At 48.5% G+C, this 18378-nt stretch overlaps 1 protein-coding gene and 1 non-coding gene across 3 annotated transcripts; one reads left to right on the top strand and one right to left on the bottom strand.

The window, feature by feature from the left end:
- Positions 1 to 5007: 5007 nt before the first annotated feature.
- LOC136369940 (U6atac minor spliceosomal RNA) lies at positions 5008 to 5135 on the top strand. The gene has a single exon (XR_010745099.1). It is a non-coding gene; the product is annotated as a U6atac minor spliceosomal RNA (small nuclear RNA).
- A 1334-nt stretch (positions 5136 to 6469) lies between these two features.
- On the bottom strand, positions 6470 to 17815 carry WDR5 (WD repeat domain 5). 2 transcript variants are annotated; one of them, XM_066332860.1, is made up of 14 exons: positions 17762 to 17815; positions 15973 to 16163; positions 15055 to 15163; positions 13743 to 13816; positions 12769 to 12858; positions 12095 to 12184; positions 11368 to 11451; positions 10474 to 10529; positions 10279 to 10325; positions 10045 to 10120; positions 9673 to 9706; positions 8884 to 8958; positions 8535 to 8622; positions 6470 to 7638 (listed from the first exon to the last, which is right to left on the bottom strand). In XM_066332860.1, exons 2-14 carry the CDS (start codon positions 16051 to 16053, stop codon positions 7538 to 7540), a joined length of 1005 nt encoding a protein of 334 aa, XP_066188957.1. In that variant the 5' UTR covers positions 16054 to 16163; positions 17762 to 17815; the 3' UTR covers positions 6470 to 7537. The 2 variants fall into 2 exon arrangements, with proteins under 2 accessions (XP_066188957.1, XP_066188958.1); XM_066332861.1 differs by lacking the exon at positions 17762 to 17815 and adding an exon at positions 16754 to 17038.
- Between the last annotated feature and the right edge of the window lie 563 nt (positions 17816 to 18378).

Genomic DNA, 18378 nt, shown 5'->3' with positions numbered 1-18378 from the left:
CAGCTCTGCCGCAAACCCCCGCGATGACCTTGGAGCAGCCGCTCGGGCTCCGATCCTCACGGGATGGGATCTTTCCCTTAAAGCTCCTGTTTGGCCTCTTCGGCCGGGATAAAAACCAAACCATCTTCAAACCTCGCTGGTTTCACGGCGGCTCCTGTCCCCCAGCCCAGCGCCCACCCCCGGCGCCGGTGCTGCCGCATCCCCGAAGCGCGCAGCCCCCGCGGCGGCCGGGATGCGGAGCGAGGGTCGCGGATGCCCTCTCGTGGGAAGAGCGAGGCTCGGCCGCGCTCCCCATCCCCGCGGGGACGTGCCAAAACCCCTGTCCCTGCTCTCCCCCTGCTCAGGTAACCCCCCTAGCCCCGCGAGCATCCCCGTCCTCTCCCCGGGGCATCAGCGACACCTTGGGCACGGAGCGTTCGGCACCTTTTATTGAGGACAGGGGACAGCAGTTGGGGTCCTGGCCGCCAGCAGGGACAGCGATGGGGACACCCCTGGCTGCCAGCATCCGCGGCACGAACACGCATCCCGCGGGGACGGCTCAGGAGAGGAGCAGGACAGCCAGCAGGCAGGGCAGCAGGAGGTGGCCGGGGGGCGGCCGGGGGGCTCTGGGGGACGCGTTGCACAGGTCGGTGTCGCAGCAGTGGATGCGGACCCCCGGCAGCTCCTGCTGCTGGCAGTGGCGGGAGGTGGCGCAGCCGCTGGTCAGCACGATGCCCAGGACCACTGCGGAGCAAGCACAGGGAGCGACATCAGGGCCACGGGCGGGTGGCGAGGGGGATGTGACAGGCCCTGCAAGGCCGGGTTTGGGGGGAGAACAGCGAGCAGCCCCCCGGCCCCGGGGCGGACTCACCGCTCTCTGTTTTAATGCAGAAGCGGTGCTTGAAGCCCTGGTGGGACTGGGAGCAGGTGATCACCTCGGGGCTGGAGCACCCCATGTCCACGTTTTTGGTGCCGACCACGATGTTGCAGCCATAGCACTGGAGTCCAGACACTAAACGAGAACCAGAAGGAACACGGCTGGATTTTTTTTTTCCTAATTTTTTTTTTTTCCCCAGGAGGGAAAAAACTTCAACTCGTTCCGAGCTGCTCTCTACCGACGGCTTCGCAGCGCTCCCTGCCTTGCCAAGTCGCATTAAGGCAGAGCCCGGAGCTGCCCGTCACTTGTTTACCCAGTGGGCCCGAAAATACAGACTCATCTCCCACTAGAGGTCAGTGCGAAATCAGAGATTAGCCGGAGATTTGAGCTGGGATCAAACTGTGGGAACAAGGGAGATTTGAAACGGGGGGTGTAAGGAGCAGGTGGAACCTCACAACCACAGACAGCACCAGAGTCAGGGTTCGGTCGCGCTCAGAAAGAGCTTTTCCTTTTCTAAAATCAAATTTCTCCAGTTTAGCCGTGTCTGTTTTGGAGGTGTTTGCTCCAGAGGGATGGGTTTATCAGCGTGGTTTGGTTTTCCCTCTGGACACAGCGCTGATGTTATCACAGGGTCTATCAGGAAGGCAAACCAGCTCGGAAACAAAAGGGAAATCCTCCTTCAGAGCACCGAGAGCCTGTGACCCGGGGCCAATGGCCTCAGTGTGTCCCCAGGGCTTTGCACACTTGCACTGGCGGCAGCTCAGCCCTTCCCTGCAGCCACTGTGTCTGAAAATCGCCACAATGGGAATTAAGCCATTTCTCAGGTTTCCTTAAAAAAAAAAAAAAAAAAAAAAACCACCAAAAAAGCCTTTAAAGGATATTATTTTCCACCATCCACCTCAGTTGTGGAGCTTGAGGCAACCTCTGTTGATTAATCGGGTTGCTGCCATTACCTTTCCCTCACCTCTGAACACCGCCCCAGAGCGCTGCCCGAGCCCTCCTGTGCTCCCACGGGGTTTTTGGGGGTGGTGAGCACCCTCACACAGCCACGCACCGCCAGGGGAGCCAAATCAGGGAAGAGCAGCCCAGGGGATCCCAAATCCTGGCGCTCTTGTACAAAAATGACATTACCTCCATCCTAAAGCCACCAGCACACAGCTGCACGGCTTAGGGGGGGTTAGTGCCCCCTAAATTCACACCGAGGGTAAATCACACCTGGACAGCTCGGGTTTGGGGAGGACAGAAACTGCGAGTCCAAGGGGAGAGCGGCACTCACCCTCTGGCAGGACGAAGAGCGCGGTCAGCAGAGACAGGATCCCATGGGCACCTCCAGGCATGTGTCTGCAGAGCATGAGGGGCAGCTCCGGGGGGCACAGGGTGAACACGGGGGTCTGGGGGAGCGGCCTGTGACCTCCTCTGCTCCCGGCTTTTCACCCCGCCGTCCTCGTCCTCGGCGCTTCCCTCTCACCTGCGAGCCCTTCCCGCGGGCTCCGGGGGGATGCCGTCGGTGCAGCAGGGATCTGCCCGCTCCCCGCTTTGCCCAGCCAGCCCCTGGCACCCAAGCTCCTTATGCCGATGTGGAATTTCTCCCTTTTCCTCTGGAGAAATTCCCCGGTTCTTTCAGTTCATGCACAGACCTGAGTGCGTATGTGCTACCCTCGGTTATTTCTGTCCTATTTCCTCTGTCCACGATCACTTCCCATTAATACCACCGTGCAGCAGCTCTTGGAGAGAAATTCTCCCTAATCAAGATTTAGTTTTAAATCCACTTCGAAATCCTCTAATTCAGTTGGATTAGGCAGAAGGGGTTTGGGGAGATGTATGGTTTTACTTTTTTCTTTTCTTTTTAATTTTTTTTCCCATCTCTTTTTCCTCTCTGAGCTGCCTCATCTTCATGAACGGACCCACCGGCTCTCTGTGACATATCGTGCTATTTAAAGAGGAAAGGAATAATTTCATTAAAGAGAAGCAGTCAACTAATTTTAAATCCGAGACTTGAGATCCTCTAACAAAGCACAGCTCTGGGGGTGGCCCTGGGGTTAAGGGGAAAACCTGAAGAAGAGGGTTTGAACGGAATGTGTTTATCCACGAGAAAATAGTTGCCTTAATAAAGCAGGGAGGGGTTAGAGCCAGCCCCGGGCTCGGATCAGCTCTGGGGGGAGCTGGGACTGCCAGGGGCTTGGAGAGGGGACAGGGGGACAGCGGAGGAAAGGAGTGAGCAGTGATGGCTCTACAGGCCCAGGGTCACACCCACATGGCACACCAGGGATGTCCCCAGCCCCCAGCCCCCTGCTGGCTCCTCCAGCGCTGTCCCCACAAGCAAAGCCCCAGCTCTCAGCGGAGCTAATGGGACTTGGAGAGCTAATGCTTACTAATAACAGAGCGCGACCGAATGCACGGGATTAAAAAATTAAAATGACAAAATAAGCTGCTTATGTAGCTCATCCAGCAACTGCCTGCAAGCAGCACCTGAAATCCCCCACCCTGGGCACCCCAGCCCAGCAAGCACCTCCTGGGCCAGACACTGCTGCCAGCCAGGCAGGCTTGGACCTAGTCTCCAACAGCATCTTCATTAACAGGGATGCTGGTCCATATTTCACCGGGAGGCAGCACGAACTGGTCCATCCACAGCCCAGGAGGGGCAGCTGGCACCTGGCAGAAGTGGCCAAGAAATGCAGCTCATGGATTCAAATCCCTTAAACCACCCACGGTGTGTCTCGCTTGCCTCAAAACAATGCGGATTGTAACGAATGTCTGACACAGTAAAGCCTGAAAGCCTGGGGGAGAAGGGATAAAAGGCAGGAAATGGGATTGATTTAAACGCATGCATAAATCAGAGCATTCAATAAGGAGGGGAAACTAACTTTTAATCCCCTAATAAACTCGTCAGTTATCTGGAAGGGGCGGCCAGAAGCAGCCTGGGCTCTGTGGCAGCGATGCAGCACCCCTGGCAATATCCAAGGCCAGGCTGGACAGGGCTTGGAGCAAGCTGGGAGAGCGGAAGGTGTTCCTGCCCGTGGCAGGGGGTTGGAATGGGATGAGCTGCAAGGTCCCTTTCACCCCGAGCCGTTCTGTGGTGCAGCAGCTGTGCACAGCTGGCGGGGCCGCTCAAACCCCTGGGCGCTGCATCTGGACCCGCAGCCTCCTCTGGAAAAGCGGCTCCTCCTCTCCGGGAGCCCAGCGGGAAGGTCTGGGAAAGTCACCGGGGTCGGGGGATGGAGCGATGGCATCGGTGGGACCCACAGGGGGATGCTGGGGGAAAATTCCCGGTGGGAACAGCAGCTCCCAGGGCTGGTTTGAGGTGTCGCAGCGCTCGTTTAGAGAAACGTTTGTCTGGTTTTATATCCCCCTTGGGATGCCGAAGAGAAAGGCCTTAAGGAAAAGGGGGGGGGGGGGGGGGGGGGGGGAAATCACCCAAGCTCTTTCACCGCTCCCACATCTGGAACTGTAACTGGTCATTAGCGCTGATGGGATTCGGAGGGATTTACCAGCTCCGGGACAGCGGGAACACGCCGGGAATGGCTCCGTCCGGCACCGGCTGCGGGAGATTCCACCGGCACATCCCCGGTGCGACCCCGCTGCCGCTCAAACCCGCGGGATACCCAACGGGAAAACTCAAACCCCCGGGATACCCAACGGGAAAAGCTCAAACCCGCGGGATACCCAACGGGAAAACTCAAACCCGCGGGATACCCAACGGGAAAACTCAAACCCCGGGATACCCAACGGGAAAACTCAAACCCCCGGGATACCCGGCGGAAACGCTCAAACCCCGCTGATTACGCGGATCCGCCCCACGCCCCGCCTCGCCGGGGGCGGGACTCGAACCCGCGACCTCCGGGCGGGCCCGCCCTCATCGGCCAGGCCAAAGCAAAACCACAGAGCTGGCGGGGAAGCTCCGCCTTCTTCACGCTGATTGGCTGAAAGTATGAATACATTAAAAGGAGCAGCAGAAAGCGTGCATTTTAACGATTTTACTGAGATTTTAAGGCATTATAGGGCAAATTTGGGACACAACATGAGAGATTATTTATGTGTATAAGAAGAGATGTCAAACTGAGGGGAAATAGGATGCAGAAGCTGACTCGCTCTGTGTTGAGTAAACAAAGATTACTAGAGGTTTAAATAGCGTCGGGAGTGCTCCTCTCGCCGTGTTGTATGAAAGGAGAGAAGGTTAGCACTCCCCTTGATAAGGATGGAAGAGGTCCTAGTGGCCTATACAACACACATACGGTTAAGGCACTGTCACCTACTTCGTGGCATCTAACCATGTTTTTTCACTTTTCTTTCCCTCGTTTTCTTTTCGGGACACCTTATAAAAAAAGCAGCCGCCTCTTTTTTTAGCCGCTCGGCTCGCCTTTTCCCTTACCTTAAAAGCTGCTGGTGCAGAGAGGCCCAGAGCAGTAACTCACCCCAGCCACTCTGAGCTTGTAAAATAAATTTATACCTCCCCTACTCCAGCCCTTTCAGCCACTGCACAATCCTCATTTCCAGGCTGTGCTTGAGCTAATCCTCGCCCTCCAACCACCACAGCCAATGCCAGGCTGTGCAGAATTAGAGGGAAGTAGAGCTCATGCCAATAGGCCCCAGCATTAATCCCAGGTGGGATAATAAGGATTTAAACATAACCTTTATGAAGAGCAGCTTTCCAGCAGACTCTTTACATTAGGGTTTTTTCCGTCCCTGTTCGAGAGATTTCCTTGTGATAGCAGAAAATTCATCTCCCTCCTCCCCAGCTCTGTGTGACAGCAGAGCCGGGTGAGCAAAGCCACTCACACTCAGGGACATGATATTTCTGTATTAACATATTTCTGTATTAACATTAAAAACGCTTTGCAGGAGTAAAATTCCACCTTCTCCAGGCTGTAAAGCAGCACAGCCACATCCTGCATTGAAGAGTTTCGCTGGCCTTCAAGAATAAAGCTGAAAAAAAAAATTCCTGAGTTGATCATTTCAGCAGTGACACCAAGTCTAGACACAGTGTCCCTTCCTGGGGGTAATGAAAAACCTCCAAAGGCAGTGATATTATTAGTAGCCATTTCAGCCATTTCAGCAACTCAACATGAACTCTATTTTTATATTTTAAAAAGAAAACCCATGCCATACGTCTTGCAGCTCTTTTTTCTCCAAGGGTTTCAAAGCAAGGCAGCCTCAGAGCAGCACTCCAGAGGTCTGGACTGTAATTGATTTTCTGTAAATGCCAAAAAAAATGAGGTTTTGCTTCACCAGGAGCAAAATATCCCCTTGCAGCAGAACCCTTTGGGTGCAGTAAAACTTGTGGCTCTGTACATTTCTTAACCAACACAAGGTAAATCCTGGATCCTTGTTCATCCTGCAAGGAGAGGGCAGCAGGAATTCTTTTTCTCTTGGCTTCAGCTCTCTCTGAAGAAGCAATGTTGTCTCTGCTGAGGAAACCTTCAGCTCAATCCTTTTCTTTTCATTAAATAAATTAATAAATTTGGACTTGTGTTTGTTCCTCTTTTTCTCCACACTGCTGCTCCTCCTCCTCCCTCACTGGAGTTTCTACAGAAAACATTTCCCCTTAAAAATGTTTTTAAGAGAAGCTTCCATGGACAGAGACACTTCACACGAGCACACTCTTAACCACAAACATACACATAAAATCCCACCTTTTTATTATGGCACATGGTATTTTTCTGGATGTGTAAATACCACATGGATATGACAAAAAGGGAAAGAAATACCAATGCTGAGATAGATACAGAGTCATGCCATTTGCAATACAGCTTCATACCATGGATTGCCAAGATACAAAAAGTCTGGGTTTGTTTCTTTTTACATTGAAATAACTTTACAGTGTTCTGTGAGTTGGCTTTAGAACCAGAAGAGGCAAAATAATAATAAAAAAAAAATTAAAATATGCTGAGAACAACTACAAGCAGGGTTCATTTTTAATGGTTAACAGAAGAACTGTAACTTTGCTCTAGAACAGCATCTATTAAACACACGTAACAAGAGGTAAGCAACTATACAGAAGGTAAGAGATTCCACCACAGGAGTCAAGTCAGGGGCAGGAAGAGGGAAATCTGGAACTGCATGGTTTTTATTTGGTCACAAAGTTTGAGCTGAGTGTTTTAAAATGAAGCACCCTTAAAGATGCAGTACTCCTATTTAAAACAATACAGAAACTTCCCAAGAGACTAGAACCTACATTCTGGAAAAAAAAAATTAAAAAATTTAAAAAAAAAAATCAGACATATTTTAAAAAAATTCCACACATCTCTAGGCTTGTGACTTAACTTACTGGTACAAAGTAGACTGGCAGCTCTTCCTTAAGCAGCAACAGTGCCCAGAAGCAATGCCATCAGAAAATACAGTATCTTTGGGGTGTCCAAGACTTCTGACCTGACATCAGAATCATCCACTTGTCTGCCAAAATATTAGGCAAGAAAAGGAGACACTGCATTTTTTTTTTTTCCCACCACGTTCTGCCCAGCTCTAGCAGAGCTAAGATGTTTCCTTTGGGCCAAGACTAACAGAAACCACTTTATCAAATATTTCTTCAGGTTTCCGGCCAAACTGGATTTATGGGTGTTTTTATTTTTTTTTTTTTAGTAATTTTTTTAAAAACATTTTCGTTCGTTTGTTTGTTGGTTGGTTGGTTGCTTTTTGTTTTGTTTTGTTTTTTTCCTGACAGTCTCTAAAGCAATCTTGGAACCTTTAACAGTCACTCTTCCAGAGTTTAATTGTTTTGTCGTTTTCTAGCGCCGCTGACGCGATGATGTTTTCTGTCGGGTGACAAGCTGTGGAGATGACAACATCTGAGCAAAAGAAAAAAAAAAGATAGAAAAATGCAATTATTTAAATCTGCTTCACAGCAGGCATTGCTGAAAATGAGCAACTGTGTGTTTTATTAAGCCAAGTGATTATTTCCTCCTAGCAGAATTAAATGTGCTGTGTGTAAATATCTTACAACTGTTGCTCCTCTGTGAGAGGAAAGACAAGAATTGAGGGCAGCAGGAAAGTGTTTGACAGGTTTCAAAAGGTGAGAACTGTCTAGATTTGAGTTCTGACTTCTATCAGGTCATGTCAGACACAGCTGAATCAAAACCCAGGCCAGGGTTTTGTTTTTTTTTTTTTTAAATCATGGAGAGTATTTCCAACATCCTGGTCAGTTCTTAGGTAACATTTTATCTTCAGAGCCTGAAAATGAAAATCTGCTGCCACTGCCTTCCTTACACTCCAGATCACTGGGATCCAGCCCAAAGCACTGAGCACACTGAAATTTCAGCTCAAACTCTGCTCTTTTACAGACTTTTACATGAGATGTCAGGTGACAGCTCGTGCTTCAAGACCAGGCACATGCACAGACATTTCCAGTCCACATCAATCCTTATCCTTGGGAGCTGCAGCTCTGGGCGGTATTAACAGAGCTCTCACAGTCACTAATGTTATGAGACACTTAAATATCTTGAGCAGTTCTGTGCTCATGCAAACCTCCTTTGCAAGCTGATGTCAAAGTTCTCACAAGATGAAGAATAAAGTCTTTTCAATGCCCATAAAAACCCTTCATAAAAAAGGAGCAAAGATCCCAGGATTCAATTAAGCTTCAGCCAGTCAAGAATTTATGGGTCTGAGAGTCAAAATTGGTATCAGAGAGAAAATGCTGATGATAGGAGGGATATTTCATCAATAACACCAGAATCCTCTCCCTCACCTGTGTGTCCTTGTAGTTTCTGTACAATCTCTTTTGTCTGAAGGTTCCAGATATAAACCAGGTTGTCTTCTGAACCAGACACGATCCACTGGAGGGGCAGAGAGAAAACACAATCATCTGAATCTTTCGGATGCACAGCCAAGTGTTATTTCTCAGTAAACATTTCATTGTTGTCATGTGAAAGGGAAAATGAGGGAAAACTCAGAAAACATGACAGTGAGCCACCTAGAAACACAGAAACCAGCACCCACCAAAGGAGGTTTCCAGCCCTCAAAATCCTCTTTTATCTACAGAGAGGAGCAGGAAAAACTGCACACAACTAACAATCAATAATCAGATCAACACCAACCTTTCCACCAGTGACAGAGAAATTGGCAAATATGCAGTACTTCTCATTTTTGTGTCCTGTGTACGTCTTCAGGCACTGGAAGGGAAGAGCCACAAGACATTAATGCAGCTGGGAGGGAGTTTTCTCAGTCAAGGACAAATTCTTTGGGAAAAAAAAAAAGACTACGAACTTATCAGCCTGTGTTTCTCACCCTGCCAAATGATTTACAGGATGCAGAGGGCAGCTCTGCTCTTAAAACCAAAACAAAGCCCTGAATTTGTCCCATTGCAACAGCCAAAGAGATCAAAGGCAATTTATTGTTGATGAAGAGAAAAATGCAGAAATGCTGCTGTACTTAATGTCTCAGGGCTATGAATAAGTAAAGTTTTTTTATATTTTTTCTTTTCAAGGACATCTTTAGTCAGAATCACAGAAGAGTTTGAGTTTGAAGGGACCTTTAAAGGCCTGCCCTGAGCAGGGACACCTTACACTATCCCAGGGTGTTCCAATCCCATCCAACCTGGCTTTAAACACTTCCAGGGATCCAGGGGCAGCCAGAGCTGCTCTGGGAAAACTGTGCCAGAGTCTCCTCACCCTCCCAGGAAACTTTCTAACCTGAATCCACCCTCTTTTAGTTAAAAAACATTGCTCCTTGTCCTGTTGCAACAGGCTCTGCTAAAAGTTTATCCTCTCCATCAAAGGGGTATTAACACTTTTTTCTATAGGACTCATACGTTAATTTTAACAATGATATGTAAAATCCAATTTTCCTAAAAGCTTAGTTAAGTCTACGTAAAAAGCAAGAATTACCTTTCCTTTGCTGTAGTCCCAAAGTTTAAGAGTGCTGGAAAACAAAAGAAAACCAAAGATTTTAGTTCTTGGGCGGTTGGTTGGTTTTTTTTTATCTGAAAAGTTCCTAGCAGCTGAAAAATGTTTCTCCATAGCAGAGTTCCAGAAGTCTACATGGATCGTTTTAGCCTGACTTTGGAATGCAGGGTTAGTTAACCCCAAAATATCAGTTTTACTGTTATGCCATTCATATTCTCCCCCACAGAAAACACTACATATGAAGTCATGTATTATCATCACTATGGCAGCCAAAAACCAAAATAAAGCATCATCTGATACTCCAAATTTCAAATCTGTGTGTTATTCTCCCTTTTTTTTTAATTTTATACTTACTTGTCCAAAGTTGCAGCTAATATGTATTTGCCATTTGGTGAGAACTTCACAAAAGACACAGGAGGGTTATCATCATCTACAGCGAAATTAAAAGCAGTGTTACAAAGTGCACAGCTGTGCTGTCTCACTGACACAGGGTTTCTTTTGACATTCATTTGTTTTTAATAGCTTCACTGAAACACAGAAAAATCTGTGTGAAAAACAAGAGCCCAGACAAGAAACATTTCTGCTTACCAATCAGTGTTTTCAAGCACTGGCCTGATGCTGTATCCCAGATTCGACTGTTAAAACCACACAAAAATCAGTATTATTGGCTTTGAAACCCTTTATTACAATTTTAACATCACAAAGTTTGGGGGGTTATTTTAGAAAGCATTTTTAAAATGCAAAAGGTGCAAAGAGTGATGCAGACAAGAAATAACCACTTACCAGAGTCCATCATAGCTACTTGACACTATCAGGGATCCATCACGATTAAAATGCACCTGTAATGTTATTAATACTAATTATTAAAATGAATAACTTTAGTGATGTTCATAAAGATCAAATGTTTAAGCTCCACTGCAAGTCCTCGTTTTCCATTTCTGACATGGAAATATCAGCAGAATAAAACATGTGGACAGAACCTGATTATTTTAAGGGCATGGAATAGAACCTCTTAAATAGCCACTCCTATGTTTTAAGGTCAATTTTCTTATATTTGCATCTAAAGAATAATTCTTTAGAATTATTACTATTAAGAGACATTTATAAGTGTTAAATATCTTATACACATGGCAGAACAACCATGTTAGAACAGTCACAGTTCAACACATCTGAGGGTCAGATTTTTGTTCAGTGTTCTTCATTTCAAAGGCATTAAGAGTTGAACCCATCTGGTTTTCTTTAATTCCAATAGATATTGCTGTGTTCCAAGCTGATTTCTCCTATGAAATGACTGAGATTTAAAACAAAAGTGTTCTGTGGAACAACCCTGCTCTGGATTTCAGTAAAGGCTTGGAACAACACAAAAGCAAGAGAACTACAGGTTGTACTCTGAGCATCAAGTGCCACAAATCTGTGTCCCAGAATGACACTCAGGCATGCCTGGCACACCTCTGCAGCATTCCCATTTACAGCCAGGACCAAAACCCACACTGACCTTAGAGAAAACACCACTCATTTCATTCCCACTGAGCAATGGCCACTGACAACAACCACAGCCCAGCCTGGACGGTGTGTAAGGGCTTGGTAAGAGCACAAACTCACCCCTCTACAGGGGCAGGAGAGGAGCTCTGCTAACAAAACAAGCGTTTTTGTGTTCACTGATCAGGAGAGACTTACAGCTGAAACTGGGTCAGAGTGAGCAGGCAACGTCTTGAGGCACTTCCCTGTTTTCACATCCCATATCCTCACGCTTTCGTCAAACTGCAGAGGGGAGAGAAGCACCAGGGGGTTTAGTCAAGCACCTGATGGAGGCATTCAGCAGGAAATCTTATCCCAGCTGGCTCAGAAAGCCCTGGACACAACCAACAGGCTGGAACAGCTCCCTGAATTCCTTGTCTCCATGTAGGACACTGAGGATGGATTAAGGGCTTCTCCCCAGGCAAACCCAGCAGGGGCAATGCACAGCCCACCAGCTGTGTTTGTGAGGGAAATCACATTTGAAATGGGCTGTGTGATTCATATTCTTTCATTTAATATTGTTTCAAACCATGAACTGAGCCAATCTGCAGAGGGAGAGGTGATCAGAAGTCATCCTTTAGGTAAGTCAGGATCCAGGTGATTAGAAACCATAAGTTGTACTATAAATTCTGTAATCACTACTTATAAATTGTACTACATCAATCCTACCTGCAGAAATCCTGTGCCATTCTAATCATAAATTAGTGTGCTACACCGATCATAATAATCTGTTAAGAAAATAAAGCTGTAATTGTAACTATGATTTAATGCCATCATCATTCTGCCAAGGATCCCTAAAGAACCTGTCTGTCCCTCCAGTGACAAGTGACAAGAGTGTGCAGTACTTGCTTCCCACAAAGGAAAAAAAAATTAAAAAACCACTCACTGAGCCAGAAACGATGAGGTTTGACTGAGGGTTGAAATTGCAGCAGAAAACGTAGTTACTGTGCCCTTTCAATGTCTTTAAGCATTTACCCTGAAATAAAATTCAGCAGAGTTAAATACACAGCACCACCCAGCACCATAAAAGCATCCAGAGGGACCACATTAAGGTTAATCACTGTGCAGCACAGAAAGAAACCATCTCTAACCCCAGATTTAGATGGGCAGAGGGCCAAGCTGCAACAAAATAGCAAAGAAAAAAAAAACCAATATAAAACAATCATAATGATTGCAGATGAGGTGCAAACTCTGGGCAGCTCAGAAGGATCCAAACCATTTAATATTCCTAATCAAAACTCAACTAAATTATCCAGTTTTCTCTGCCATGAGAGAATGGGGTGGGGGAGAAAAAAGCAGAAATAAGTGTTGCTGTGGTAAGAAGTTACAAAAGGGTTTCATCTGAGAGGCTTTTTGCTGTGGTTCTATCTCCATCATCAGGCTTTAGTGCTCTCTCAGGCTCCTTGTGGTATCCACAAGCATCCCACTCCTTCCAAGAGCAGACAGCACAATTCATTCATCCTCACAGCCCATTCACCAGCCTGTTATGAGCAGGAACACAAGTGAAGAACCAATGTTGCACAAAAATGAAGGTAAATAAAGAACAATTCCTGCCCTTACCGAGCTTACATCCCATATTTTGAGAGTTTTGTCATCGGAGGCAGAGACAAGGAGGTTGGAATCTGATGACCAAGCAACATCAGAGATCCCCTAAAACAAAGGAGAACAATTCTCTTCTCAGCTCTGTTCGTTCAGCCACACAGAAAAGTGGAAAACACAGACTTGCAGATTACATTTGCAGCTGAACCCTGAATGAAAATTCAGCCCTGAGAGTCAGGAATTCAGGGATTTTGCTGGGTTAAGAGCTCCTCTGGCACAAGTTAATTTTAAGCTGAGCCACATACTATGAGAACACCAGTAGCTCGTTCACATAGTTCTTACTGTGGCCGCCAAAAACCCTTTGTTGGAATTCCTAAATAGAATGCTCATAAATTAATCTAAGTGGCTTTTCCTCATGACAAATGGCTGTTCTTTACAGCCCAGGTCCCCAAAGGCTGGAGAAGATTCCAGTGGTTTTTCCTTTGATAAATCTTCATTTTTACTCATGAAACTTCAGCACGTAAAAAACTTTTTAAAAAACCAGAGGGCTTGGGAGTTTTGTGTTTTCTTTAGAACTTTGCAGAATGAGTAAGTGTTGTGTTTATGTAGGCAAACCCACAAGAAAAATTCAATCTCCTTAAAAGGCAAGTGTTTTGTTCCTTATACAAAGGAGAGATGGAATAAGACACAGTGTCAGAATTCACAGGGATTTTTCACCCAGGAATGTTCTGCCCTGTGTCTGAGGTGGGTTCTCCTGAAATTCAGGGACACAAGAAGCTGGCTGGACACAGGCAGTGCAGCTGTTCCATGAGCAGCCTGCCCTAATATTACTCCAGCAATTCCAGGACTATATAAACAAAAAACCCAACAAAATAAGACTGAAGAACAAACCTTCTACACAGTTTAGCACTAAACAAGAACGAAAAGTTCTGAATGAGGAAAAGAAATCAAAATTCATCCCAGGTCAATTCCCACAGTAATCACCTCCTACTTACCAGCTTATGACCAGATATTGTTTTTTCAAACTTGCCATCGTAGGCTCCCCAAATTTTAATGAGTTTGTCAGCAGCTGGAAAAGAATGTGCCAGTCCAGAGGTTAATTAACAGCACAGCCAGAGCTGTCCCTTCCAGGTGAAAGGAAGTAAGTAAACTGTCTCTGGGCAGCTGTCCCTCCCCAGGCAGACCTCAGGGAAGGTGGTGATCCCGAATTGGTGAGGAACAGCTTCCTACACAGCACTCTGCAGCAGCTGAGGTTACATAAGCTGCCTGGAATGCAGAGAGACTCCAGCAGCTTTAGTTTCTCTCCTGACAACTTGGGTTTCTACTTTTGTTTCACACTGCCAGTGGTAAAAGTAGTGCTGGTCAACGGGAATGCTTGAAAGGCTTTTGCCCCAAAAAGAACAATAATTACACCACAAGCTGGACTGAATGGATGCCTGCAGAAACCCAAACATATTATCCATGGTAACTTGCAAAACAAGCCAAAGAAAAAAGTTGCTATTTGCCAGATATAGAGTTTGGAAAACATGTTCAGTGGAGAGGGGAGGGGGACTCTGATGGGGACACTGTAAGGATGATTTATATGGCACAGAGCACTGGTTTTATTGAGGCTATTTGCAGTTAGGTCAAAGCCCCAAGCCATTCCCATGTCTGGAAGATGTTCCAGTGACCCTCACTGCCAGATTCAACATTTCCAACTGCCCTTTCCTTACATGTGGATCCTCTCTGGATCACTGACACTCAGAGAAGCACATTCTCAAGGCAAAGCTGAACACCAAAAAAACCCCTTATAAAATGCCAAAGCTGACAGAAAGGGGACTTGTTCTATCACTGTGTACAACAGCCTCCTGCACTTCACTGGGGCAACCAAAGCCTCAGCTGCCAGCCACCACAGGCACACAGCACAGTGCCCCTGCATCCAACTCTGCAGCCCAGCAGCACCTTTCTTTATCCCCACAGGAAAGTTTTGCCTGCAGATACCGTGCACAAAGCTCAATTTAAAAGCTTAAGCTGTTAGTGACATAGAAAAGCACAAGTTTCCTCTGCACAGGAAAGAATCCTGCATTGGCTCTTGCCCATGTGCTCAGTAAGGAAAGCTGAACAGGTGAGGGCTCTCCTGGCACTGCAAAGACCCAGTGCTCAAACAGAACTTCAATTACCTCAAAGAATGACAGCTTTGGTATTATCACTCTTTTAAGAAAAAACCGTGACATGACATCCCTCCTCCTCATGATGGAGACTGCAGACAGGCCCTTCTTCAAGGCCCACGTTTGTGTTTGAAATGAGATAAAAACAAGCAATACTTACAGGAGCTGGCAAGCCACTCTCCATTAGGACTAAACTTGACTGATGACACTGCCTTTGTGTGTCCTGCTAATGTGAACTTGAGAGCATAGTTTGGCTTTACTGGGGCAGGCTGTAAGAAAAATAGGCATGAATGAGTAAAAATCCAAATTTAGTACCTCAGTGACCAGCTCTGGTCAGTGCAGAGGAATGGACCACGTGGATGTTCACCATACCTGGGATTCCAGCATTTATATCACATTTACATTCCAATTCCCCTCCAAATTCAAAAAACAACCAAACAAACTTTTGGAATTCACCCCTGAGGTGAATTCCATCCAAGGCAGTAATCAGTGGGTGAGAATAATCCAACAGCCCAACCACAAAGTGCCTGGCACTTCCAAGTAACACTCTTGGTATTGATCTGTGCAGTGCTTTCACGTGTTTGCATTTTCACCCTGATCATGAATTAAACCACAGGCCACTTCCTCCATGCCCCTAAAATCCCACTTTTACCCTTTGAAAAGCCTTCATTGTTAGACAATAACACCTCCTTTGAGCATCTCCAGGCTTCAAAGAACCTGAATAACTGTTTCCCCACTGCACAACTAGAGATTCACCAATTCTCCAGCCACCTCCAGGCATTCCAAGGATACAAACAAACAGCCTTTGTCATGATCAAGATGACGAGAAGCTTTTCACCAGTGAGAATTTCCCCAAAACCAAAAAAACAGACAGAACACTTGGCACTACAGCAGAGCTGCATTCCATCCACTTTTTTCCATAAAATCCTCAGCACAAGACAACGAACAGCAGAAGCAGCCACATGGTAAAGATCTTAATTTACAGGAGAATTCAAATCCCTGATTCTGCTCTGGCTGCTGAGTGTTCAGGTAGTTCCAGGTGGTTTTACAGGGATATTTTTTGGGGCCCCACACACACCTTGCTCTGATTGGTCGAGGAGGAAGGAGTAGATTGTGTTTTGGTGGATTCTGCATCTGGCTTCTTTTCTTCTGTTGCCATGGTTCTGGAGCTGGCAAACGAGACTTATGGGTGCTTGAAGGGGAGAATGAATGTGCTGCTTCAGAAGGCAGCTCTTGCCACCGAGAGGAGAACCACGCTCAAAGGAAAACCTGGGAGAAAAGCAAAATATTCTCATTAGCTGTCAAAAGGATTCTCAGCATGCACAAGAGTGAGACTGGTCAAAGTGCAGGTGGCCAGAAACCAGTATAAAAACCCCTTTTCATTATCTGTCGAGCAGCACAGCAGTATTTTAAGCCTTCAGAAATACTTATGTGCAAGACCAAGAACTCAAGCCACGGCTTTTGGTCACTCTTTGGAAAGCTTTTTCCAAACAGAGCACAAGAGCTGTGAGGTGTGGCAGGGTTTTCATATTGCACACCCCAAAACATTTGTAACAAGTACTTCATACAGGGTAAATACAGTAGTTTGTATGGAAGATGGAAGGAACAGTCCAAGATCTTTCTATTTTAATTTGTTAAAGTGGAGAAAACGAGTTAATAAGGAACATAAAAAATAACCAGCAGTTGCAAAGCTTAAGACCCGACCAGATTCCTTTCACCTCAGAATGCGAATATTTTGGTGTCATATTTCCCTGGTGAAAGGCCTGAGCATCAAACCATCCCCTTCTCCACCCCAGACTTGCCCCTGACTGGCAGCAGCCCTGGATCAGCCTCCCCAGCCTCGCTCTCTGTAACAGGACCTGATGGAGTGCAGTGCCAGGATTCCGTAATCGGGGCTGATGCTGCAGAGGGAACAAATCTCCACTGCAGCTCAGCCACATTTCAGCTCAGGAACAGAATCACCCCCGGCTCGCACTGTCAGGATTTGCCTTCTGAGTGCATTTGCAACATCGCAGCTCCTTTTGCTGGTGGCAGCACATTCGGGAAGGAGAGCGTTTTGCTCTCAGGATCCACTGGCATTCCAAGCATCTCCCTCCCGAGAGGGTGCAGAGCAGGGCGCTACCAGTTGCCTGCTGGCCGTGCGGGGTGTGGGGAGATCCCAGAAAGGGCCGGGCTGGAAAGGGGCACATCTGAGGGGCCAGGCTCATCTGCTCCAGCAGGGTCATCCCAGAGCACATGGCACAGGATCGCATCCTCACTATCTCCAGCCAGGGACACTCCCCGGGGCCATCAGGGAGCCACGATAAGAAATTAAACTTTCACAACGCAGATCCCGATTCCTTTTCATCTGGAACTCATCTGGGCACTCGGGCCAAACCACCAAAGCACCGCAGCATCGCTCCCCGGGCCCGGCGGCCGCTCCGTGCGGGGCTCCCAGCGCATCCCCTCGGCCACGCGGGACCGACAGCAGCCCGGCTCCGAACGGCCCTTCCCCGGCTCCGGAATGTGCGGGCGGCTGCGGGGAGCCCCCGAGGGGACCCCGGCTTGAGGACGGGGTGAAGTGAGGGGTCCCCACGCGGCTGGGGAGGGAGGAGCGGGCTGGGGGAGCGCGGAGGGGCCGGGGCCGACCGAGGGGGAGGGGAGGGGAAGGGAAGGGAAGGGAAGGGAAGGGAAGGGAAGGGAAGGGAAGGGAAGGGAAGGGGAGCGGGCGGGCTCCGCGCGCTGCCTGAGGGGAGGCGGCGGCGCCGCGCGCGGGCAACGGCGGTGCGGGAGAGCCCCGGGCGGTGCGGGAGGAGAGGAGCGGACGGGAGAGGAGGAGGAGGAGCCGCCGCCTCGTTTCTCTCGCTCTTTCTCTCTCGGTGACTTACCGGGGGATGGGGACGGGGAAAAGGGGGGCGGCCGCCGCCTCCTCCGCGGGCGAGGGAGGAGCGCGGCCGCGGGAGGGGAGGGGGGACGCGGCGGCGGCGGCGGCGGCTCCGGCTCCGCCAGGCGGGGAATGCGCGAGTGCGCCTGCGCGGAGCGGGCCGGAGGCCGCACAATGCCGCTCTCTCCCGGGAGCGCTACGGCGGCGCCCGAGCGCCAAAAGAGCGGCGCCAGAGCGCGCACGGGCGGAGCCCATCCCCTTCCCTTCTTGCCCGCCCCTTCCCTTCCCTTCCCCTCCTCTTCTTCTTTCCCCTTCTTTCCCTGCTCTCTCTCCTTCCCCTGCACCGCCCCGCTGGCTGTGGGCAGCGCCGTGCCGTGCGGCCCGCGGGGCGCAGGCCGCATCCATGGCGGGGCGGCGTTCCCGTGTGGGCAGCGGGCTGGCACAGACCGGCATCGGGGCCCCGGGGCGCTGCTGCCGTCGCTCGGGGGCCGTTGAGGCCGGCTGCAGGGGTTAGGGGTCGTTGGGCCGCGTCCCCGATAAAAGCGGCTGGAAGAAGCGCTGGGCAATTCACACCTGCCAGTCACGCCTCTAACAGTGTGTACAGAATGTGTATAATAGTGC

Source organism: Sylvia atricapilla, chromosome 19, assembly GCF_009819655.1.
Source record: "Sylvia atricapilla isolate bSylAtr1 chromosome 19, bSylAtr1.pri, whole genome shotgun sequence".
In the NCBI taxonomy this organism is placed as follows: domain Eukaryota; kingdom Metazoa; phylum Chordata; class Aves; order Passeriformes; family Sylviidae; genus Sylvia; species Sylvia atricapilla.
The sequence above is the reverse complement of the archived record's forward strand: the minus strand, read 5'-3'. Positions and strand labels throughout refer to the sequence as shown.